At 37.6% G+C, this 21,852-nt stretch overlaps 1 protein-coding gene across 5 annotated transcripts in view; it reads right to left on the reverse strand.

Annotated features, from left to right (window-relative positions):
* Nucleotides 1–21,340, reverse strand: part of SUCO (SUN domain containing ossification factor) — a 65,570-nt gene extending 44,230 nt beyond the window's left edge. For 4 of the 5 annotated variants that reach the window (XR_013758114.1, XM_079106379.1, XM_079106377.1 and 1 more), the window contains exons 1-3: nucleotides 20,991–21,188; nucleotides 2,572–2,686; nucleotides 945–1,055 (exon numbers count right to left, since the gene is read on the reverse strand). Coding sequence is in view for 4 of the 5 variants with exons in the window: in XM_079106379.1 (XP_078962505.1) it covers nucleotides 945–1,055; nucleotides 2,572–2,686; nucleotides 20,991–21,052 (288 nt within the window). In the remaining variant the exon portion in view is untranslated. Of the gene's footprint in view, nucleotides 1–944; nucleotides 1,056–2,571; nucleotides 2,687–20,990 lie in introns of all 5 variants that reach the window. The other variant, XM_079106380.1, reaches the window with a different exon arrangement.
* Nucleotides 21,341–21,852: the final 512 nt, after the last annotated feature.

A 21,852-nucleotide genomic window follows, 5' to 3' on the forward strand; every position in this document is an offset into this window, starting at 1 on the left:
TACATTTCAAGTGCACAAAAGTCACATGTGGGTAACAACTATTGTACCTAAATAGAACAGGTACAGAAGATTTCAAAGTACTTGGGCAAGAGCACATCATGATAAAGACTCCAGAAAACCAATAATGGCAAGACTGTTGAGGACAGTCATACAATTAGAAGGGCTACAAGTAACACTTCTTCTCTTACTCCTTTTCACAAACCTTTGTCAATGTCTTCCAAAATCCAATAAATTGAAACTCACTTATCTCCTTTATATAACCCAGTAAATTTTAAGAGCCCTGGTTATATTAACAAAAAGGAATTTTCCCACATTCTGAGCTGAAAGTATTTCTTTTTTAAATACGAGAGTTTTTCCTCAGTCCTTCCGCCTTCAGATGAAACAGCCCTGGTTCCTACAACCATTACTGATACTAAGTAATTTCCAGCTGCCTCAAAATTCTGATAGGCCTACAGTGTGTTCACTCCAGCTTTTAATATCTTTCATAAAGTTTGAATGGACTAGAATGGATTACTCATGAGATAAAATGAGAAAAACACAATCTAAAACATTTTGTTCATATTCCACATAAATGAAAACGTGGGTGTCAAAATACTATGTTCTATACACAATTACTTTCTTTTGTAGTAAATGAAGCAGTTTAGGAAAAAAAAATCTGATATGAAAATCTGAAAAGACATTATAGACATATTATAATGAACAAATATGGAACCTAAGAAGAAATGAGGAATTATACTCAAACTTCTACTTCAAAAAGACTAGTCACATTTACTAAATCTGTAAACTTCATTTTCTCAAAAGCAGTATTATTAGCAGTTAAGTAACATTAAGTTTCATTACACAGTACTTCGAAATTAAAAAAAATAACACTATAAATATGGTGACCAGAGGTACATTATCTTCTGAATAGGCATATTATTAAAAATCAAAGCAACATGGCTTACTTGTACATCCACAATATAGTCATCTTTGAATTTATTTTCTTCTGGAGGAATGGGTAAATTTGAACCCAATTTTCCCAATAATTCTGCATTTGTAGGTCCCTCTCTTTCATCCTATCACACAACAAAGAAAAACAGACTGATAAGATTGCTTCATTCAACAGTCCCTAATGCATATCAAAGACCATCCCTTTCTATATGCTAAAACCAAAAGAACTGCCTTGTATGCATTTGACACTGCTGTGTACATTCCTGTATCCCCCTTCTCCCCAATACACTTAAAATGTACAATACATGAGTTGAAGACCCTCACTTGATTGCTTGATAAGCACTTTAGTCCTACCACCCAGTGCGGTTAGGCACATAGTAACACTTCAATAAATACCTGACAAATGTATGCACCTATAGCTTTTTGTCTCTCTTTTTACTCACATTCAAGTTAGGACTTCCAATACCTTTATGTCTTTAAATGTATTCTCTGCAGTATAAATTTCATAAAGGTAAAGCTCATACTCACCTCTGATTATCTGAGTCAATTTGGCACAAATATCCAAATGTTTGCTGTAAGAGTATGTTTCCCCCCCTCTCAGTGCTGTGATTAAATTCATTTTTATGATATTTTGTCTATAAATATCCCATCATAGAAGAAATCAGTCTTAAGTCTGATAAGACTGTGGGAAAAAGAGTAAAATTATAGTTTCTTTTGAGAAGTACTTAGAAAGTCTTCAAAATTTTAAATGTTCATCCAGAAATACATTCTACATAATTCAAAAACTTAATTGTTTCAAATATCATGCCAAAAAAGGCCCTAGGCATGTAAATGTAACTGCAAATCTGTGTGTTGAAAGACACAAGCACTGTGCATGAGTGCACACATGCACACATAGCTGGGCAACAATGCAGAAACCCATCAGTAAGGAAATGATTAATAGAGTATGGTCTACCTGTGTGACAGAATGAAAATGCAGTCATTCAGAAGAACATGTTAACATGAAAAGGTGACATGTGAAAGAGGATGCAAGTCAATTTGCAGAACATTTACATGACACTTTAATGAAAATAAAAATACTAGCTTTGTGCACATATAAAGATGTATCTGTATAACAGAAAAAAACCTGAAATAGTCAACTGTAGTTCCTTCGGGAAAAAGAATGATATGTAAACATGAATATTCTGTAGTCAGTATAAGTTTAAAATAAATACACTGAAGTTGGAGGCAAAAGTCAAATAGTCAATATTCATCTTTTATCATTTAATGAAACAATAAGACCATAAGGATTTTTTTTTATTCTATCTATTCACTGTACCCCTAACTACAGAAAAGAAACTACAAAGTTACCAACTTCAAATTGTCTTGTTATATTTATTTCTGACAGTTTTTCATTTATAAGATTGGGGTGTCTTTAGAAAACCTTTTAGTAGTATTTAGGGCAGTAAAGAGAGAACACTAGTTTTCAGTTCTCTGAACATGCACTATTTTTTCTCCTTACTACAGGACCAAGGATGTTTATGAAATTCCAAATACAAGCAACAAGTATACATAAATATTTCTGAGCTACCGTAATTTAAAATGTTTGGAGGCAGTCTTAGCTGAACACACAAATTATAATGTCAACTTTACTTAAGGTACCTTTTTCTGGAATTGTACATCTTCATTTTCTAGTGCACAATTGTCATCCTGAGAGTAATATGACGACGCTGAAGCTGAAGAACTCTCTTTACAACATACATGCCAGCTGGGAAGCCTGGAAAAACATTCAACAAAAGCAACATCAACAACAACAACAACAAAAAAAAAAGAGAGAGAGAGAGAGAGAAAAGGAAAAATTAAAGTCCACATAAAGTCAACAATAGTCCCTATGTAGGGTAAAATTTAAGGCAATAAACAGGTTCCTATCCCAACACCCTTAAGAACTCAACAATTTAAAGATGAAATGATATTTAATGCCCTAGGAAAAATACGAATAGTATTATCAACATCCCAAGTAACATGCCACGAATCCTATGAAGGTACAAAAGAAGACTTTACAGAAGCAATATCTGAAAATTATCATCCTATCAAGGAAGGAACAGAGAGTTATCAAAGAATTAACCTACTCAGAAAGTACCAGATGCCAATAATATTCTAAATTCTGCCAGATATTTAAGAACGCATAACTCTAAAAGTTATCTAAACTGTTTCAAATCATAGAAGGAAGGCTTATAAATTATTTTTACATAGAGAACAGTGTATCGAAATTTAATAGTGCACACAGAATACTACACGTTAACAGTACCTATGAAATAAAATGCAAAACTTCTAAAGAAAACAATTAAAAAGTCTCTGGGAATATACCAAAGAAGGAGTATACCACTGCTGGATCAAGTAGTTTAGCTCTGATATTCAAAACTGGTTTGATATAATAAAATCTGTTTATTTAGTTTGCCATGTATATCAAGGAAAATGTCTTGTGATAAAAAATGTCTTGTGATAAATCCACTCTTGTATATCCATCAAGTCTTTAAATCAATAATAAATATATATTTAAGATGGGAAATATGCATAATACATAATCCTAAAAGTCAATATAATATTTAGTGAAGAAACCTAAAAATACACCTATACAGCTCTGAAACAAGACAAGAATATTCATCATCACTAGTATTACATAGTACAAGAATAAAAAGGATGTAAAATGGAAAGGTATAGGGTAAAATTATTATAAATTACGAATAATGAGTTTATCTGCATTAGTTGCAGATAATGAGTTTATAGAAGTGGAAAATTCAAAACAATCTCATACTTAAGGAAGTTCTAAATGTACAGAATTAATACACTAACAAACTCTCAGTACAAACATTACCATCAATTATAAAGTGTAATAAGTCTCCATTTACAACAGGAACAATAAAATATCAAGATACAAACAGCAAGAAATCTTCTACTACAAAAAACTGTTTGAAATTGCCAATACTTGAAAGTTGTTTTACTCAGAAAAAATGTCAATGTCACACAATTCAAAATGGTAATATATAAGGAAAATATGAAAAACCATAGACTGAAGATATAAAAAGGGAAATGTTATAAAAAGCAAACCAGATATAGTCAAGAAGATTCTAATATGAGGGAACTAGAACCTACAAGAAACAATAATAATTACAGCATGTGGTACTGAGATGAGAGAGAAATGTAGAGGGCTCGGAACCAGACCTTTTACTTTTAGAACTACAACTTTTTAAACTATGAACAAATTAAAACTAAAAATAACAAAGGGAAAGAGTAAGCCACACATGAATATAGTGAAATGCTACCATGTGTACATTTGTTATGTACATAAGTTTCTCTGGAAGAATCTTTTTTTTTAAAGTACCACCTTGCCTACATCCAGGGAAAAAACTTGGTGAATGTGTGGTAAGGGAAATAAAATTTTAAATTTTTACTGAAATTTTTATACTATAATATTTACAATATTAATAGGACACAAGATTTGTACACATAGTATCATTTTAAAATACAGTAGTCCTCATCTGTTGTTTCACTTTTGGCAGTATGTTACCCACAGTCAACTGCAGTCCAGAAATATCAAATGGAAAATTCCAGAAATAGTTCATGAGTTTTAAATTACACAACATTCTGAGTAGCATAAGTTGATATCAGTGTGTCCACCCAGAATGTGAATTATCCCTCCATCTATAGTACTCATCTATATACTCTACCTGCCCATCAGTCACTTAGTAGTCTTCTGAGTCAATCAGATCCACTGTGACGGGAATTCAGTGCTTGTGTTCAAAGAACGCTTATCTTATTTAATAATGGCCCCAAAATGCAAGAGTAATGATGCCAACAATCTGGACATGCCCAAGAAAAGCTGTAAGCTTCCTTTAAGCAAACAGGTGAAAGTACAGTAAGATATTTTGAAAGAAATCACATTTACATAACTTTTATCATAGTATGCTGTTACAATTATTCTATTCAAAACTATCCAGTTTCAGGCATCCACTGGAGAGTTTTGGACCATATCCCCTATGTATAAGAAGGGAGTACTATACATGTAGTTCAAAAGCAAAATCTGAGTTTTTAGAAATAAACATTTAATTATTGCCATTACTCCAGGTATTTAAGAGGTATCCCCACTGGAAAGGGCTACTTAGCAATTTTCCCTGAGAAAAATAACTTGATATTTATCAAATTTTTGTCCAATTTCTATTTAAGGATAGATGTTAATCAAAGCAAGTACCACTGTGGGTTTGTTTGTTTGTTTGTTTTTGGGGGGGTGGCTTGTTTTTGTTCATTTGTTTAGTAGGTTTAAAAAAAAAATCTCCACAGAAGATTTAAAGCTATATAAGATTGTCCTCAAGGGTATCGATTAGGCTCCTGAGTGGTATCTATAAGAGAATCCTAACATTCCACCTAAGAAAAAGCCCAAAAGAGAAAAAAATCTTTCACCAACTAATAACAATAAAGAACTTCAAAAAAGTAAAATGAAATATCTCTAACACACTCCAACACTCCCAATCAAGAATGAATCTCTATCAATGGGCTCCTTACTTTTAAAAAGTCCACCTGAGGGAATCAGATATGCACTTCCTGGTTAAGAACCAGAAGATTACAGTATAATGACTTAATGGCACTTTGTTGCATCAAGTCCACAATAAACAGGCCAGATTCCATGATATTTAATCAACTTTCTAAAATAGCAGTATGAAAATCCTAAGCCTAATGAAATGAGTTCCTTTCCAGATCTGTGAGCAACTCAGCACCAGAAATTATATCAAAATAATGACAATCTGTGAGCCCCTGACATCTTCCTCTGATTCAAAATAAGTGGCAACTCCAATGTGACTTACTATTCTTAAATTGATTTGTGCATATAAATTCTTTCTTGTACTTAAAAAGTAAATTCCTTGAGAACCAATTTGTAACCAATGTATCACTCCCTAAACAAATCGAAACCTGCAATGATACCACGCGGAATATAAAATAAATAACAGTTTTCTGTGGGGAACTGTCCTGTAGCACACACCAGGAAGGAAATTCAACCATCCTTTTCCCTCTCCCATCATTATCACCACCACTACCACTACTACTCCCCCGGCTCCCCACCATACCCTCCCACATGCAAATAAATTTAAAAAGAAAAAGAATCTGGGAGCTAAGAGGATATTTATACTTTTTATCAACTCTTCCTCATAAATGTGGCACGGATTCACCATTCATACAGAAAGGTGTTAACTTATAGAATATCTGTAACAAAATGTCTTATTTTAAAAATTACATCTGAATACCATTTAGGATACCAAACTTTCACACTTTTTGGTTGAAACAAGTCGCTTTCCATCAGGATCATGATTACAGAGATAAGGCAAAGACCTCAAGAGTTCTGACGTTACAATACATTCAATCATGACAATTTACTAGGTGGCCTAGCAAGACAATTAAAAGAATGAGGACTAGAGTTAAACAATCTGTATATTCTTAGTGAACTTCATTAAACAAACGTTTCTATGTGTCTATTTCCTAGCAATAATATTATCTACTTCATGGAACTGTTCTGAGGATTTGCTGAGACAGCTTAAAATTGCTTAGAACTGTGGACAGCACATAGTAAACACAAAACATTAGCCATTGTAATGGTTATTGAGAAGAAAAACATTTTGGATGTTAAGAGAAGAGAAAACTCAGGTGATACTTTTTCCTGAGAACACAGTACAGTGAGAATTATCAACTTAAGTAGACTACTTTGAGTTAAAATAGACTATTTTCTGCAGCACTTTTAGGTTCACAGCAAAACTGTACACAAGGTAAAGACACTTTTCAGATGCGGCCTTCCCCATGATCAGTATTCCCTACCAGAGTAGTCTATCTGCTACAAGTGATGAACATACATGGATACATCATCATCCCTTCCCCATGATCAGTATTCCCTACCAGAGTAGTCTATCTGCTACAAGTGATGAACATACATGGATACATCATCATCACCAGGTGTCTATAGTTTAGATCAGGGTTCTCTCTTAGCGTACATTCCTATGACTTTGAAGAATGGATAATGATATATATTTACCATATCACACATAATAGTTTACCTGCCCTAAAAGTCCTCTGTGCTCCAACCTTGATCTTTTTACTGTCTCCATAGTTTTACCTTTTCCAGACTGTTAAAGAGTTACAATCATATATGTGTAGTATTCTCAAATTGTATTCTTTCACTTAGCAATAGGCGTTTACATTTCCTCCATGTCTTTTCATGGCTACACAGCTCATTTCTATTTAGCACTGAATAATATTCCATTGTTTGATATACTTTGAAATTAAGTTTAACTTCAAAACTATCCTTGAAGTATTCACTCATCCTCTCACCCACATAAAATTATTGTAAAAAGTCTCTGATACTCAGATTTTACCTTCCTAAAACTTCTACAACATTGAACAAACAGTTCATTTAAAATTTCCTTTTGGATGATTTTTATCTATTTGTACTTTATTACTAGATCAATTGATTATCTTTGCTGAATATTGGGTTTTGGTCTTGGCATGAACAGAAATACACTAAAGAATTTAATTCAGCTGGGTAGTTAGAATAGTACCCTGTACACGGAATTGGCTCTTTCTCTTCTCCCTCCCGCTCCCCTCTCCTTCCTTCCGGGCCACTAGGAGCTAAGCATGTTTTCCTTCCCCTTGCTCCTCCACCATGATTTTCTGCTTCATCTTAGACCCTGAGAAATGAGACCGGTCAACCATGGACTGAATTTTTAAAACCATGAGACCTAAATAAACTTCCTCTAAGCTGTTCTTGTCAGGTATTTTGGCCACAGTGACAAAAAGCTTAACAAATCAAACACACCACTTACAATTTGTTATCAACTTTAGTAAATGTCAGAATGTCACAATATTTTACTATACCTTTTCTATTGTGATTTTGTCAATTAACCCAATCATGTTCTTTACAGAATCCTCTTTCCTCCAGTGCAGAACTGAGTTTAGGATCATACCCTGGATTTTTGTGTCTCTTCAACATCCTTTAAGTTGGAACAGTTTGTGCTTATTTTATGTGATCCTCACATTTTTCAAAGATACAGTCCCTTTTCTTCTTAAATAGTATGGTTCTAATATGCAGATGGATGTTTCACCATGACTAGATTAAGGTTATCTACTTTGGGCCAGAGTCCTTCCATAAGTAATGTGTCTTTCTCAGGTCATTATATCCAAAACCATATGATATCCATCTCAGCAGCTGCAATTCCACTTTAAGGTACTTCTCAAGAGAAATGAAAACTGTCCACAAAACATTTGTAGTCTAATAGCCAAAAACGAGAGCAGGCAGTATATAAACAAACTGCAGTATATTTCTAGAATGTACCACTGTTTGGTAATAAAAAGAAACTAATGACAAAGGAAATGAGAATAAATTCTCAGAAACATTACAATAAACAGAAGTTGTCAAACACATGAGGAAAGACCATATTTCATTTAGATGTAGTTCCAGAACTGGCAAAATTAATCGATGGTGACAGAAATCAGATCACTGGCTGCCTTCAAATTTGTTAGAAAAGGGACATAAGAGAACATACTTTGGTGATAAGATGTTCTACATCTTGGAGTGTAGGTTATACTCCTCTGCATTTTCAAAATGGATCAACCTTCTGGTGAAGAAAAGAGCATTATACTGTATGCACATTATCTTAATTTAAAGATATAGGAAACCAAAGTTGATATCAAATATAACTATCAAAATATATGCAGCATCCTACTGGTCTAAATATTATATGAAAAAAAAAAAATGGTTCCAGAACAAGAGAACAACAACAACAACAGCAACAACAAAGGCATGTGATACAACCCTTGCCAGATAATTAAGATTACAACCATTCTAATTAGACAATCATAACAGGATAGCAAGACAGACAGCTGGAACATAGTATTTCCAACTGAAAATTGGCAAAAAGACTTTCCTTTGAGGCAGCCTACCTGCCTCGGCAAATACCTTCTAAATGAATGGACGGATGAATGATATCAGGCCTTTCTGAAGGCATATGACAGTTCACTGACTGCTTAGAATTAACTTTGATAATCACATAATTATTTCAGAAACTAAAAGAAAAAAAATGTAAGTGGAAGAAAGGAAAAAAGATGAAATTAACAGTAACAGCAGTAGTCTCTCCTTAAGCACCATTCTGCTTTCCACAACTTCAGTTACCCAAGGTCAACCATTGTCTGAAAATATTAAATGAAAAATTCCAGAAATAAACAATTCATAAATTTTAAGTTGTTCATCATTCTGGGTAGCATGATGAAATCAAATACTGTCTCTTCTCTGTTCTGGACAGATAAGAATCACTCCATGTCCAGAGTATGCACAATATATACTCCTTCAGCCCTACCGCCCTAAGAGTCATTGGTTTCAATGTGGTAGGAGCTCAGGGCTCCTGTTCAAATAACTCGTTTTACTTAACAATGGCCCCAAGTGCCAAAGAGAAGCTGTGAAGTGCTGCCTTTAAGTGAAGAAGTGAAAGTTCTCCAATGGAAAGAAAAAAACTAACTTGCATTTGCTAACATCTATAGTTAAGAACAAATCTTCTAACCATGAAACTGTGAAGCAGAAAGAAATTTTTGCTACTTATGCTGTTGCATGTCAAACTGCAAATATTACAGCCATAATGTAGTAAAAGTTCTTAGTTAAGATGAAAAAAGCATTAAATTATAGGGTTCAGCAGTATCAGAAGTTTTAGGCTTCTACTGAAGTCTTGGAACTTACTGCCACAGACAAGGGATGACTACTATAAATTTGTGTAAAACTGAAAACATAAAACATATTTTCAAAGAAAACATACATCTGAATAAATGCATGGAAGGTGACTAGAAGAACACTCACCATATATAACCAAGTCTAAAAGGCTAAGATGAGAATAGAAGAGTAAGATTTAAGATAGGAAGATAAGAGTGGTTAACAGAAAACAGCAAAAAAGGGAACCCACACAGAAGGCACCATGGTCCACTTTTACAAATAAAGAAACTAAAGCTCAGAAGTAACTTGCCCAAAATCACCCAATCTTTGACTGCACACTTAGATCTCTATCTTTCCGTATTGCTCTAATCCAAGTTTAATAATTTTTCAACAGATAAAAGCGAGGAAAACAACACTAATCCATTCACTCAAGAATTGATGATATTAGTAAAGGCCAGTTACAGTGTAATACAAAATTACAAGAACTATCTCACAAAGGAAGAGTGGTGATGTACAAAAATCATGAAGTAGTGCTTTATGACTTTGACAGTGGAAGGGATAAATATGAAGGCTGCATAGTATTGTGGCTAGGGGTATGGACTTCAGAGTCAAAAGACTCAAGTTTCATTTTTGAGTCCCCCTCTTATTATTTATATGGTCTTGATCTAGTTATATGATCTTTAAGAAGTTATAATGTCAATATGCTGCAATATAGATGATGTAAAATGGAGTTACTGTGAGGAAATTAAATAAATGCAAGTGCTCTGCTTAGCCTGGCACAGAATATGCACTCCAGTGTTTGTTGTTTTCAGCCATGACCCCTTCTATCATTTACCAAATTTCAGAGCAGTATATACTTGTAGTCTCAACTTCTTCATTTTCTACTTAGTGCTTAACCTGCTGAAATCTGATTTCTGCCCTCATCATAATAAAGAAATGTATATGGTAAGGCAAAAATTTACCTTTTTTTATTTCCCAGCTGCATGTGGCACCTCTGACTACTGCTTCCACTTGAAATCACGTCTTTCTTTGGCATGTCAAATAATATACCTTTACTTCTCATAGCTCTCTCTTGATCTGCTGCTTCTGTTCACTATTTAAATTCTAAGGTTCCTGAGTTCTGTTCCAAGTCTTGTCTTTATAATCTATACGAGGGATCCAGCTCTCACAGTTCTTAGCTGATGGCTATCAAAACTTTTGTCTTTAGCCCTTATTATCTTCTCTAGAACAATCCATTTCTTCAAACCCTTTGATGAAAGCCTATATTCATGTAGAGAATGAATAAATTTCATTTAAAGGTTGGATTTCTTTCTTCATGTTTCAAGACACGTCAAAAATCTCAAAGACAACCAAATCCAAAATTGAACAAATAATCTCGTTTTTTCCAAATCTCTCCAACACATGCTATTCATTCAGTTTTCAAATTAGAAACCTGAAAAACATCTCTGACTACTCCTTTTCCTTCAACTCATTTCAAATTTAATCAATTTCTCAAACTTCATTATGACCACCTAAACTCAAATCCTCACTTCTTCTCTAATTCCTATCTTGTACCTCTTCAAATCAATTCTTCACACCACTGCCAAAAGTCTAACTGAATAACCAGACTGTCATTCCCCTGCTTCAGAACTTTTATACACTCCATGATCTACATGACAAAATTGAAGCTTCTCTCCATGTGATATTTAAAACTCTCTAAACTTCTGCAACCATGTTAGGGGCTTTGTATTTCCTGTCCCTCTGTGTCCTTACTGAATGAATCAATGATGCAGAACCACTGGTAGCTGCATCTTGAACACAAACCCCACCGTCTTATGCTTCCAAATCTCTGGTTCATGCTGTTCCCTCTTCTAAGAATGTTCTGCCCCTGTTCCAGTCTCCACCCTTCAAAACTTGATTAAATCCTTATCGTTTTTCTTTTCTTTGAAGGCAGGTACTGGTGAAGGATGAGGAGACATTTCTGATTTCAACAAGTTGGGGTTTGGTACCCCACCCCCTTCAAATTTTCACAGCTATTCAACTTTATCTGAGTACTTACTACATACTGTGAACCGAAATTAACTTTTTGTCTCTCACACAAGACTGAGCATCTTTAAGGCAGTGAATTTTCTGCCCTGTTCTCAGCAGTAATCCACTGTTTTTGGACTATGGATTCGAACAACTTCTGTTAACAGCTTAGAAAAGGAAAAGCCCAGTAATCAGAGAAGACTTCATGGGAAAGGAACTAAACTGGGCAATGAAGAATTGCTTAAGCATAAATCCAGATCTAATCCCTGTACAGAAACATAGTGTCAGCCATTCAATTAGGGAAGTGTGTGTAAAGAAAATTACAGTTTTTTGAACATTACTGCTTACAAACTTGAAAAAATCACAGTAATTCTACAGATACGGAGAGACCTATGAGAAACAGGTGAAAAATATGGAAGCCACTTTGGTCAAAAATCGATAATAAAGCAAGACCAAGAGATGACTGGGCCTCTGGTACCTTTGCTTAATAAACATGCTTTTTCTTTCAATCGTGATTTTTTTAAAAGAAGATATTCTTAACCCAGTAACAGTCTATGACTTTCCTGCCTCACCCTCCTGGCACCGAGGATTGAACCTAGGGGTGGTGCTCTGCCACTGAGCTGTATTTCCAGCCCTTTTTAATTTTTATTTTGAGACCGGGTCTTGCTAAGTGGCCAAGACTGCCTTGAACTTATGATTCTCTTGCCTCAGCCGCCCAAGTCACTGGGATTACCAGCATGGGCCACCATGCCTGGCAGTTTAGGGACTCTTTTAAAGTTATTTCTCTTCTGCTTATCTACCTGCCACTAGCTAGGTAAGAGTACTATGGGTCTCTTTCTCCTTTTATCTTTTATTCTATTACACTGCCTCAGCAATCTATAGAGTTAAATCACATGGAACGTACAGCTTAGCTTAAAAAACAGCTCTTCTAATACTTGCTTCTAATCAAACCTTTGAATTTCACTCCTTAATATTCACTCTGATGTGGGACTGGTCTTGGATTTTTATTTTTATTTATTTTTTTGGTACCAGGGACTGAACACAGGGGCACTCAACCACTGAGCCACATCCTCAGTTCTCTTTCATATTCTATTCTGAGACAGGGTCTCACTGAGTTGCTGAGGCTGGCTTTGAACTTAGGATCCTTCTGCCTCAGCCTCCAAAGACATACTTGGCTTGGTCTTGGATTCTCTTAGTTTAAATATTCTATGTTGGGCTGGGGTTGTAGCTCAATGGTAGAGCGCTTGCCTAGCATGTGTGAGGCACTGGGTTTGATCCTCACCACCACATAAAAATAAGTGAATAAAATAAAGGTATCGTGTCCATTCACAACTAAAAATATTTTAAAATAAATAAATAAATATTCTATGTATCAAATTCAATGAGAGAACTGATCACTAAATTGGCCTATAATTTCAATAACATAAGATGCAGAAGCACTTACTGAACAATGTAGTATGCTCAGTTTTTATAACTTACCCTATCATTAAAATTTTGGCCAATACAATTTGTCCCCAAAGCTGCTAGAAATAATCACAGACTAAATTTTCTTGAAATGTTATATTTTAATAAATTATGCAAGGTGTATTTATTCCATAAAACTCAAGTCAAAACACTTTTTTGCTATGTTAATTTTCAATTCAAAACTACAAAGACAGTCCCCAATAAATTAGTACCAGGTTAATAGGTTAACCAGGCTAACACAGGAAATCTGTAAAAGGAAAAGTGGAAAATACAGACTGCAGGCCTTTAACATCAGGGTTTACATTCTCATTCTTTAGGAAAAAGGGAGTCTTTGAAACATGTTTCTCAAAGGAATGACATAATTAAAGTTGGGTGTTATTAAGACAAATCTTGTGATCCTATAAAGAAGTACACAACTACGAGGCTACTGTAGTCACCTTTTTTAAATTCCAGTATCCTTTCTCTCTCCTGACTGCCACACAAATATGTGAGAACTCATGCCTACCAGCTCTCCAAATATCTTTTATTTTCACTCTCAATCAGTAACTTCCCTTTTCGGAACACAAGATTATTTTACTCAGTTTTCAAGCTCTTCGGCTTTAGTTAACGTTTCTATATTGATATTTCTATACTGATGACATTTAAATGACCTCCTAAAAAATCCTTCCATCTGAGTTTTCAGTTTCCGCCTTCCCTTCAGGGCTTTATTTCGCTTGGCACTTTATTTCAATTATCTGCAGAAGTTCAATGTTCTGTCTCGGAAGTCAAACATTCTATTTCAAAATGACATCCTCTATTAACACAACTCCAACCCAAATCCTATCTGACACAGGCCAGGATTTGTAAATGTCTATATGATGCCTCACCTCCAATTAACAGACCTTCCCGTATCAAATCCTTTGTGCCAACTCTTCCAATTCTTTTTTAACTCAACCTAAATTCTTCTAGTTACACAAGTCAGAAACACACAGGCTTTTCTTCCTTCTTTAAACTTATTTCACAAATTCCTGATTTTAGATCCTAGGATTTAGTATCTCAACTACAGTATACTCCAAAAAAGCAGCTTCACTTTCTTTTGTCAACCAGAATCCTGCACAGGATGCGACACACAGAAGTTTCAGTAAAAATCCCTTGACACTGAACTGAATGTCAGCACATGCTGAATAAGAGCCGGTTAGAGACAAACTAAAACCCAGTTCTTTTGAATTCTAGCCCAATGCTACTATCAAGTACACCACATTCAAGATCATTTACTTCCTTAAAATCTCTGCTTGATGCACCTTCCTCATTCCTACTGTTAAGTCCATGTTACAACAAATTTAAATTATGCCAACTGCTTTTAAACATCATTCCTATGAAGTCTCCTCTGAAATACACCTGCACAATGAGGTCAAAACACTACTTCTCTTGCTGGATCTTGATCACCCAGCTCTATGAATTACCTTACAGAATCCATCATAATGTCCAAAATACATCTCTTACTTTCTCCTTAGGCTTGTCTGTTTACTACCACTCCCATGCAGATCAAGTACTTATCTCTCATTCAGACCTTTCTTTCTCATTGACATTAAGGGCCATCTGCCCATGCAGGCATGTGTGCACACACAAATACCCGTTATTCATAATAGCAGCACCAGTACATCGTATTTTAGCTTACAAAGCACTTGCTCTCACAGAAGCAGAGTTTATGAACCATATCATTTCTCTTAAAAAACAAGTCCAGCCCTAATTTTTCCTTTCTTTAAATACCTACCATACAATTCAGCTGTTTGTATCATTCCCTAACATCCTAATTAAATCTTTCAGAATGTTGTATAAAAAAGGTCTGAGTTCATTTAATAATATACACATTTATGGATTCATATTTCTAAATTCTGACACCTAGGCCATCCTACTTCTACAACAAACTACCAAAATACCCAAAGTGAATGAATAAGACCTTATAAAACAGCATTTTGCTTAAGCAAGGCTTCATTCTAAGCACTTTATATATTTTCTCCCAATAAATTTCAAATACTGTATAACAATACAAAAGTTAGCTTTGGACCAATGAGCCATGTTAATGCTTTAAAACATTTTCTAACAAAGCTGGGTGTCACTTTTATATAAAATAGGAAATCATTTTAATTATCAAGTCATTATAAAAATAAAGTCCTGGGACTGGAGGTATATGTAGTTCAGTGGTAGAGTACTTGCCTAGAATGTGGGAGGCCCTGGGTTCAATTGTCAGTAAATGGAAGGGAAGGGAGGAAGGAAGGAGAAAAGAAGGAAGGCAAGTCCTAAAAGAAAACAAAACCTCCTTTCAAAAAAAAAAGTCTTTAAGAAGCACATCCCATAGGATTAACATTCTTACACTACAAACACTCAAAACAACTTCCAATTCCCTTGTGACAATTGTAATTTTACTTTTTGAAATTCTTTAAAATATTATCTTGAAAAGCAAAACAAGCAACACACAACCAGCACTAAAGAACAATCTAACAGATGTAAACAATTAAATATCAAATACATAGCATTTTGTTTCTTCCCAGTTACATATAAACCACTAAAGAGAGTTTAGGATACACATAAATGTTTCTACCAGAAGACAAGTTTCTCCTCTTTTCATTAAGGATAAGAATATTAGTTACAATATCAACTCATTTCTCTACCCAAATTGAGAAAAGTGAAAGAACAATTTACATATCATGAACCCCCCAAAAATGAAAAAAACAATTCTCAAAAATAAGTTATGAACTGAATCTTTTTTCTTTTTCATTATCTGCCAACCCTATACCTGCTTTCATTCCAATATATCTTCAAATGTTTAATAATCTAAAGGAGTAATATGGACTGCATCCAGCACTTTTAAAAATAATTCAAAAGTTATTATAAAAAACTGTCACCCTTTTTTGGACACAAGTGCAAAAGTTTTACAGGAAGATGCCCTGCCTTTCACAGACTGTTTCCTATGAAGCAGGCTGACTTCATCTAACTTATCTGAAGGGATCTGACATGCTTCTCTGTGACCCACCACCTCCTGCAAGTACCAAATGCTTTCTTTAGAATGTATATCTTGGTAAACTTTTTCCCAAGGTCTTTCAACATTAAGTTCCACCAAAAAGAAAGAAAGAGAGAGGCCCACGAACCATTTACATTAAAAAGGTCATCAGATGATTTTAAGGTTATTTTATTCTTTTGAATAGTTATTATTTTATTCAGAAAATAGGTTTGTCTTTTAAAAGCAAAATATTTCTCCAGATTTATGACAGAAGAATTTTAAAATTTTCTATTCATCAAGAAAACTCACATATATTTCTGATTTTTCTGCTCATTTATACATATTAACAAAACAAGAGACCAGCAAAATTATCAGAGGATAAAGCAAAACAAAGGGGTACAGAACTATAATCACAAACCAAGAAATAAACCTTTTAGTCAGCAGTCAGAAGAAAACATACTTTTAAAGTCAAAAAGGTCAACACCTTGAAATATCTGTCAACCCTGGTATGACCGCCTCCTAGAGTTCCCTGCCCTCAAAATCTGTCCCTTCCAATCCAATCTACCCTCCACAGTAATCTAATTAAATGATCACTGTGACCCCCATTCTCTTCCTCTGTTAAAATCAGGTTAAAATCAGAGTTCATCTTCCTCAGGTTAAAATCAGAGTTCATCTATAAGAGATACAAATCCCTTTGAAACCTAATTCTAGCCTCCCTTCCATCTCTCTACAGTGCTGCTATACTCTAGATAACATCACAACAGGAATACTCCCTCTGCATGAAACAAAATTCTACCATTTTGAACTGTCCACTCTGAAAACCATTTATGGATGAGAACTGAGGCTCACAGAAATTCCTTGTACAAAGGCATACAAACAGTGATAAAACCATAGTTAGAGTACAAATTCTTCCTTTGATGTCCCTAAAGTCCTTGTAAAAGTACTTCTATTATATTTTCAAGTGTGAACTGTTTTAAAGTCAAGCTCTTCGCATTAGTGTAAGTATAAATTTCTCCAAGATGATCCTTTGGGGTGCAAGATTCATTTAGTCTAAAAAAATTAATTAAGCTTTACTGAGATTAGTATAAAGATTCATACTTGGTCTGAAGGTCAGCTGCACACACATCAGGAACAGCAGGAACTATAATAAGAAACCCCAGGCAGAGTAGAAGCTCCACAAGCTATGGGTTTACTTCTAGCATGCCAGATTCATCATGGTTTGTGTGTGCCCATGCAAGTGGATTTAGGGATTATTTAGTTTTAACCAAACTGATCCTCATAAATTTCCTGCAATGGTTGCAAAGATATAATAATACAAGCATAAGCCAAGGAGAAAACAAGGCTTGATGCCTACCTAGCCTGTACAAGTTATTCCTCATCTACCTTATGACTGTAGGTCAATCGCAAAGAACTCACTAAAAATTATTTCTACTTTGGGTTTAGGGGTGTAGCTCCCTGGTACAGCATTGACCTGACACCTGTTTAATCCCCAGTCACGTAGACACAAGTCACGACTTTAACAAAAACAAAAGGACTTTAACAGAAGGTATTATTTTCTCTCATCTTTCTTAAACATCTAACCTGTGTAGTTTATTATGCTAATGGATGGTCATATTAGCACAAGTATGTAACAGATAAACAATTAAGCACACTAAAGTTACACATAGGTTTTACTAACTAGAGGACACACTCAGAATATCAGCTGACTAAAGCATGGATCATGTCTTTCCTCTTCATGGTCATGACCAACCTTTCTAGTCTGCCCAAGAATGGGAGTATACAGAATAATGGCCCCCAAAGATGTCTGCATCCCAATCCCTAAATATAGTACATAACACAGTAAAAGAGACTTTGCAGATGTCATTAAAATAAGGATTCTGAGATGGGGAGAGCCAATGTAATCCCAAGAGTCCTTATAAGAGGGAGAGGCAAATCATCAGTCAGTAGACATGAGAACTGAAGCAAGAGGATGAAGCTGTGTAAGGAAAGAGACAAGAAGCTGAAAAAGTCAGAATAATTCTCTCCTCAGAGTTTCCAGAATGAGCCAGCTCTGTCAACAACTTAACTTTAGCCTGGTAAAATAGTTGGACTTCTGATCCCAGAACTATAAAATAATATGTGTTGTTTTGAGTCTCTAAATTTAAAGTAATTTGTTACAGCAGTAATAGAAAACTAATGGAGGATTACTGGAATATGGGACTTTCTGTATTTAAATCAAGATCATCTGGTCACTCTGTCTTTAGGTTTTCAATGCTCTTAACATTTGATACACAGTAAGCATGAAAAAAACTTTGTTGAATGACTGAAATAAACATATTTTCACTGTTTTACAAAGATCTGTTATATGTGTTACCTCATTTCCTTCCCTGTATAGCATCAATGGCATTCTGAGGATTTAAGAACGACAGTTTGAAGGAGTTATGTAACATGTCCAAGAGCACTTAATAGTAAGTAATGGCATCATATCTGTAACACAGGCCTTCTGATCTATGGTCAAAAGATCACAGCAGTCAGGAGCCTGTACAATGAGTCAGGTTGCTTAGATTCAAATCTAAGCTACAAAATGTAATGGCTACTTAACCCTAACCAAGTTACTTCTCTACTTGCTCATCTGCAAAATGCAAAATGAAGTTAATAAAACCTACCTTATAGGGTTGTTGTGAAGATTAAAGATGCTAAAATGTGTGAAAGAACACATCACATGCCTGACCGAGACAGCTATCATTCCTCTATGCTGCAGCTGTAGTGCATTTTTATCTAGAATACTCTATTACAAATTAAGAATCACACCAAGTATACAAAAGAAAAAATAGCAACTGGAATGAATAATGAGGAGTCTGATTTTTCTGTGAAGGCAATCTAAAATGGATAGACAAAAGCAGAAGGGAGACATAAACAATCTAGATACTTATGACATAAAATAACAAAATACAGTAAAAGTGGTAGATAAGGGAGAAACCTTAGAAACTAGAATATTGTAGTATAAACACAAGATTTCAGGACAATTTCTGAATGACAAAAATGGCTACAAAGAAGAGTTCATCAGGGCTGGGGACTGGCTCAGTGGTAGAGAGCTTGCCTAGCATATGTGAGGCACTGTGTTCAATCCTCAGCACCACATAAAAATAAGTAAAAAAAGGTTCATGAACAACTAAAAAAAAAAAAAAAAAATTAAAAGAAAAGAAGAAGAGCTCATCAACTTTTCTCTAACCTTACAAAGGTACCTATTTCCATTAGGAAGGATATGGATGTTGGGAAATGACAAACCAGACCAAGACTGTAGCAAAAGTTAGACCTCTGGTTAAGTCAGTGGCATAATTTCAGTTTTTCAAGGAAAAAGGGTTTAAAAAGAATGAAATGGACCCTTACCAATCATCACCATACAACACCCCTCTTACTCAATCTCATCATCACCCTTACAAAAAACTCAAGCCTAAATATCCTACTTCAATGCCTTTAAACAGCTTTGCTAAGGAAAAATTAGAATGTCTTTCTATTGGCAGTCCAAACAAATCCCAAAATATATTAACCCAACTGTTTCTTCAGCTAAAGTTTGTTAAACTTTTCACACTCTTTACTTAAACCCTCAAAATCCATTTTTCATTTTGGGAGTTGACAAACTTTACAGATCTCTCTGAATACTAGGCTAACTGATCTTTTCCCCTGACAGGTAGGTCATGACCTCCTCACTACTGCTAATGAATAAAGATGAAATGCATGAGATTAAATTAAGATATCAAGGAAGTCCCCAACAAAATAAGCACAGTTAATTTCAATTTACAAATGATTTCAAGAACTACATTCTAATGTCTGATTTCATTTCCACCATCTAATTGTTAAAAAATCAGGGACACTTCAAAAGAAAAGTGTACCCTCTAACTTTATCAGTCATTTCAGGAAATGCTGGTGAAGTAAAACATGGTCTAAACACGGGCATGATCAAGGACAAAGTTGTTTGCTGAAACAAGCAAGCAATCCCCAGAAAGAGGTGGAAATAAACACAAGGTTTCAGTATCTCACCCACAGATCTAAAATTTGTAAAGGGGATTCATCTCTTAGAGACACCGCTTGGTATCCAACATAAAAAGGAGAAAAACCAGGGGAATGGCACTGGTTTCACTAAAGGGTAATACGAAAGACGAGGCCAACCTTACTGTTCTCTAAAACTTGCACCGTCTTTCCAATCAAAACTCGGGCAGACCAGGGTTCTCAGGAGAGCAACAACTCTCCGCCTCAGTGCTCTGGGCTCCGTCGGGCACCGACACAATGAGAACACTGCCGCTCTGCAGAGGAAGTGAACAGCACGCCAGTCCAAGCGGACTTCGGTAAGAGAGCAGATTCCCAGACTGAGACAACACCTTTTCAGCCACGAAAAGCCACACTTCCCTCGAAAATGAAAACCCCCTGGGAGAGTCTCCTCCAGCACCCGGAGGGCAACACCCTCGGACTTGGGAGCCCGGCACTCCCCCGGATGCCAGGTGTTGCCGGGCGGCACCGAAGCTCCGCAAAGCTCGGGGACAAAGCGCGCTCCCTTCCCTTACCGCCGAGGCAGCCGCGCCGCCGAGCCAACTGAGGAAGCGCCCCAAAGTTTCCGAGCCGCGGCCCCACGTGCGAGGCGGCCGAGGCGGGAGGCCGGGTCCGCCTAGGGCCTGGGGACCGCACGTCGCACCCGCACACCTGACGCGCTCACGCCCTCCGCGGCCGCGCGCCGCCCACCGGGCCTCCCCGCTCCGGCTCCACCGAGGCTCGGCACCCGGCGCTGCCCGCCGCGCGGGGCAGGCGCGGGGCTCGGCCTGTCCCCGGCCGCGGGCTCCGGAGACCCGCACCCCGGGGCCCGGGGGTGTGACCGGGCCGCCCCCTCCCACGAAGCTCGGCGCGGCCGCGGCTCCTCACCAGACCAGGGAGCACAGGGAGAGGCAGGAGGCCAGGGCCAGGGCCCGCTGGTACTTCTTCATCTTCTCCTCCTTCTTCCCCCGGCCAGAAGGCGGCACATCCTCCCGGCAGCCGCCACTGCCGAGGCCAAGATGGAGGAGCCGGAGCAGCAGCGCGAGCACGGGCGAGAGAGCGCGAAGGGCCGCGGCGCCGGGGGAGCGTCTGCGCGGCGGCTCGCGTCCCCTCCGAGGGGCCCGCGGCGGCGCCAAGTGGCGTGCTTCACAGGCGGACTCCGGCGACTGCCGCTGCTGCCGCTGCTGCGGCCGTCGGCTCGCCCGCGCCCGCCCTCTCCAGCCGCCGCCGCCGCCACCGCCGCCCCATAGCCCCCCCGCCCGCCCCGGCCGGCGCTCCGTGCTGCCGGCGACCAACGGCCGCCGCGTAGTCGCCGCTCAACAGCCAATCGCTGGCGGGGCCGCGACACCTCACACTCCGCTGAGCTGGAAGGAGACGCGTCACCCACGTCCCGCGGAGCCCGCACCCCCACCAGCGTCCGCGCGGGCCACGCCCCCTCGCCGGCGGGCCGCGCCGCCCGAAGGCGAGGACACAAAGCTGAGTCGCCGCCCCCCGCCCCTCCTCCCCCCTCCCCGCGTCGGGTCTCGCCCACTCGCTGGCCCGCGTTCAGGAAGTCCCGTGACGCTCGGCCTGCTGCCTCGCGGCGCCCGCCCCCTCACACTCGCGCTCCTGTCCGCGCAAGGCCTCCTGGGAGTTGTAGTCTGCCTTCCAGAACCCTCCGGTCCCCGTCCCTCCTGGAATCCACGACTTCGATACGGGAATCTACAGTTTCGCTTCTCACAGCTTTGGAAGCGCTCTACTCGGTTTTCCT

The sequence above is a fragment of the Sciurus vulgaris genome (genome assembly GCF_902686455.1).
Source record: "Sciurus vulgaris genome assembly, chromosome: 12".
NCBI lineage: Eukaryota > Metazoa > Chordata > Mammalia > Rodentia > Sciuridae > Sciurus > Sciurus vulgaris.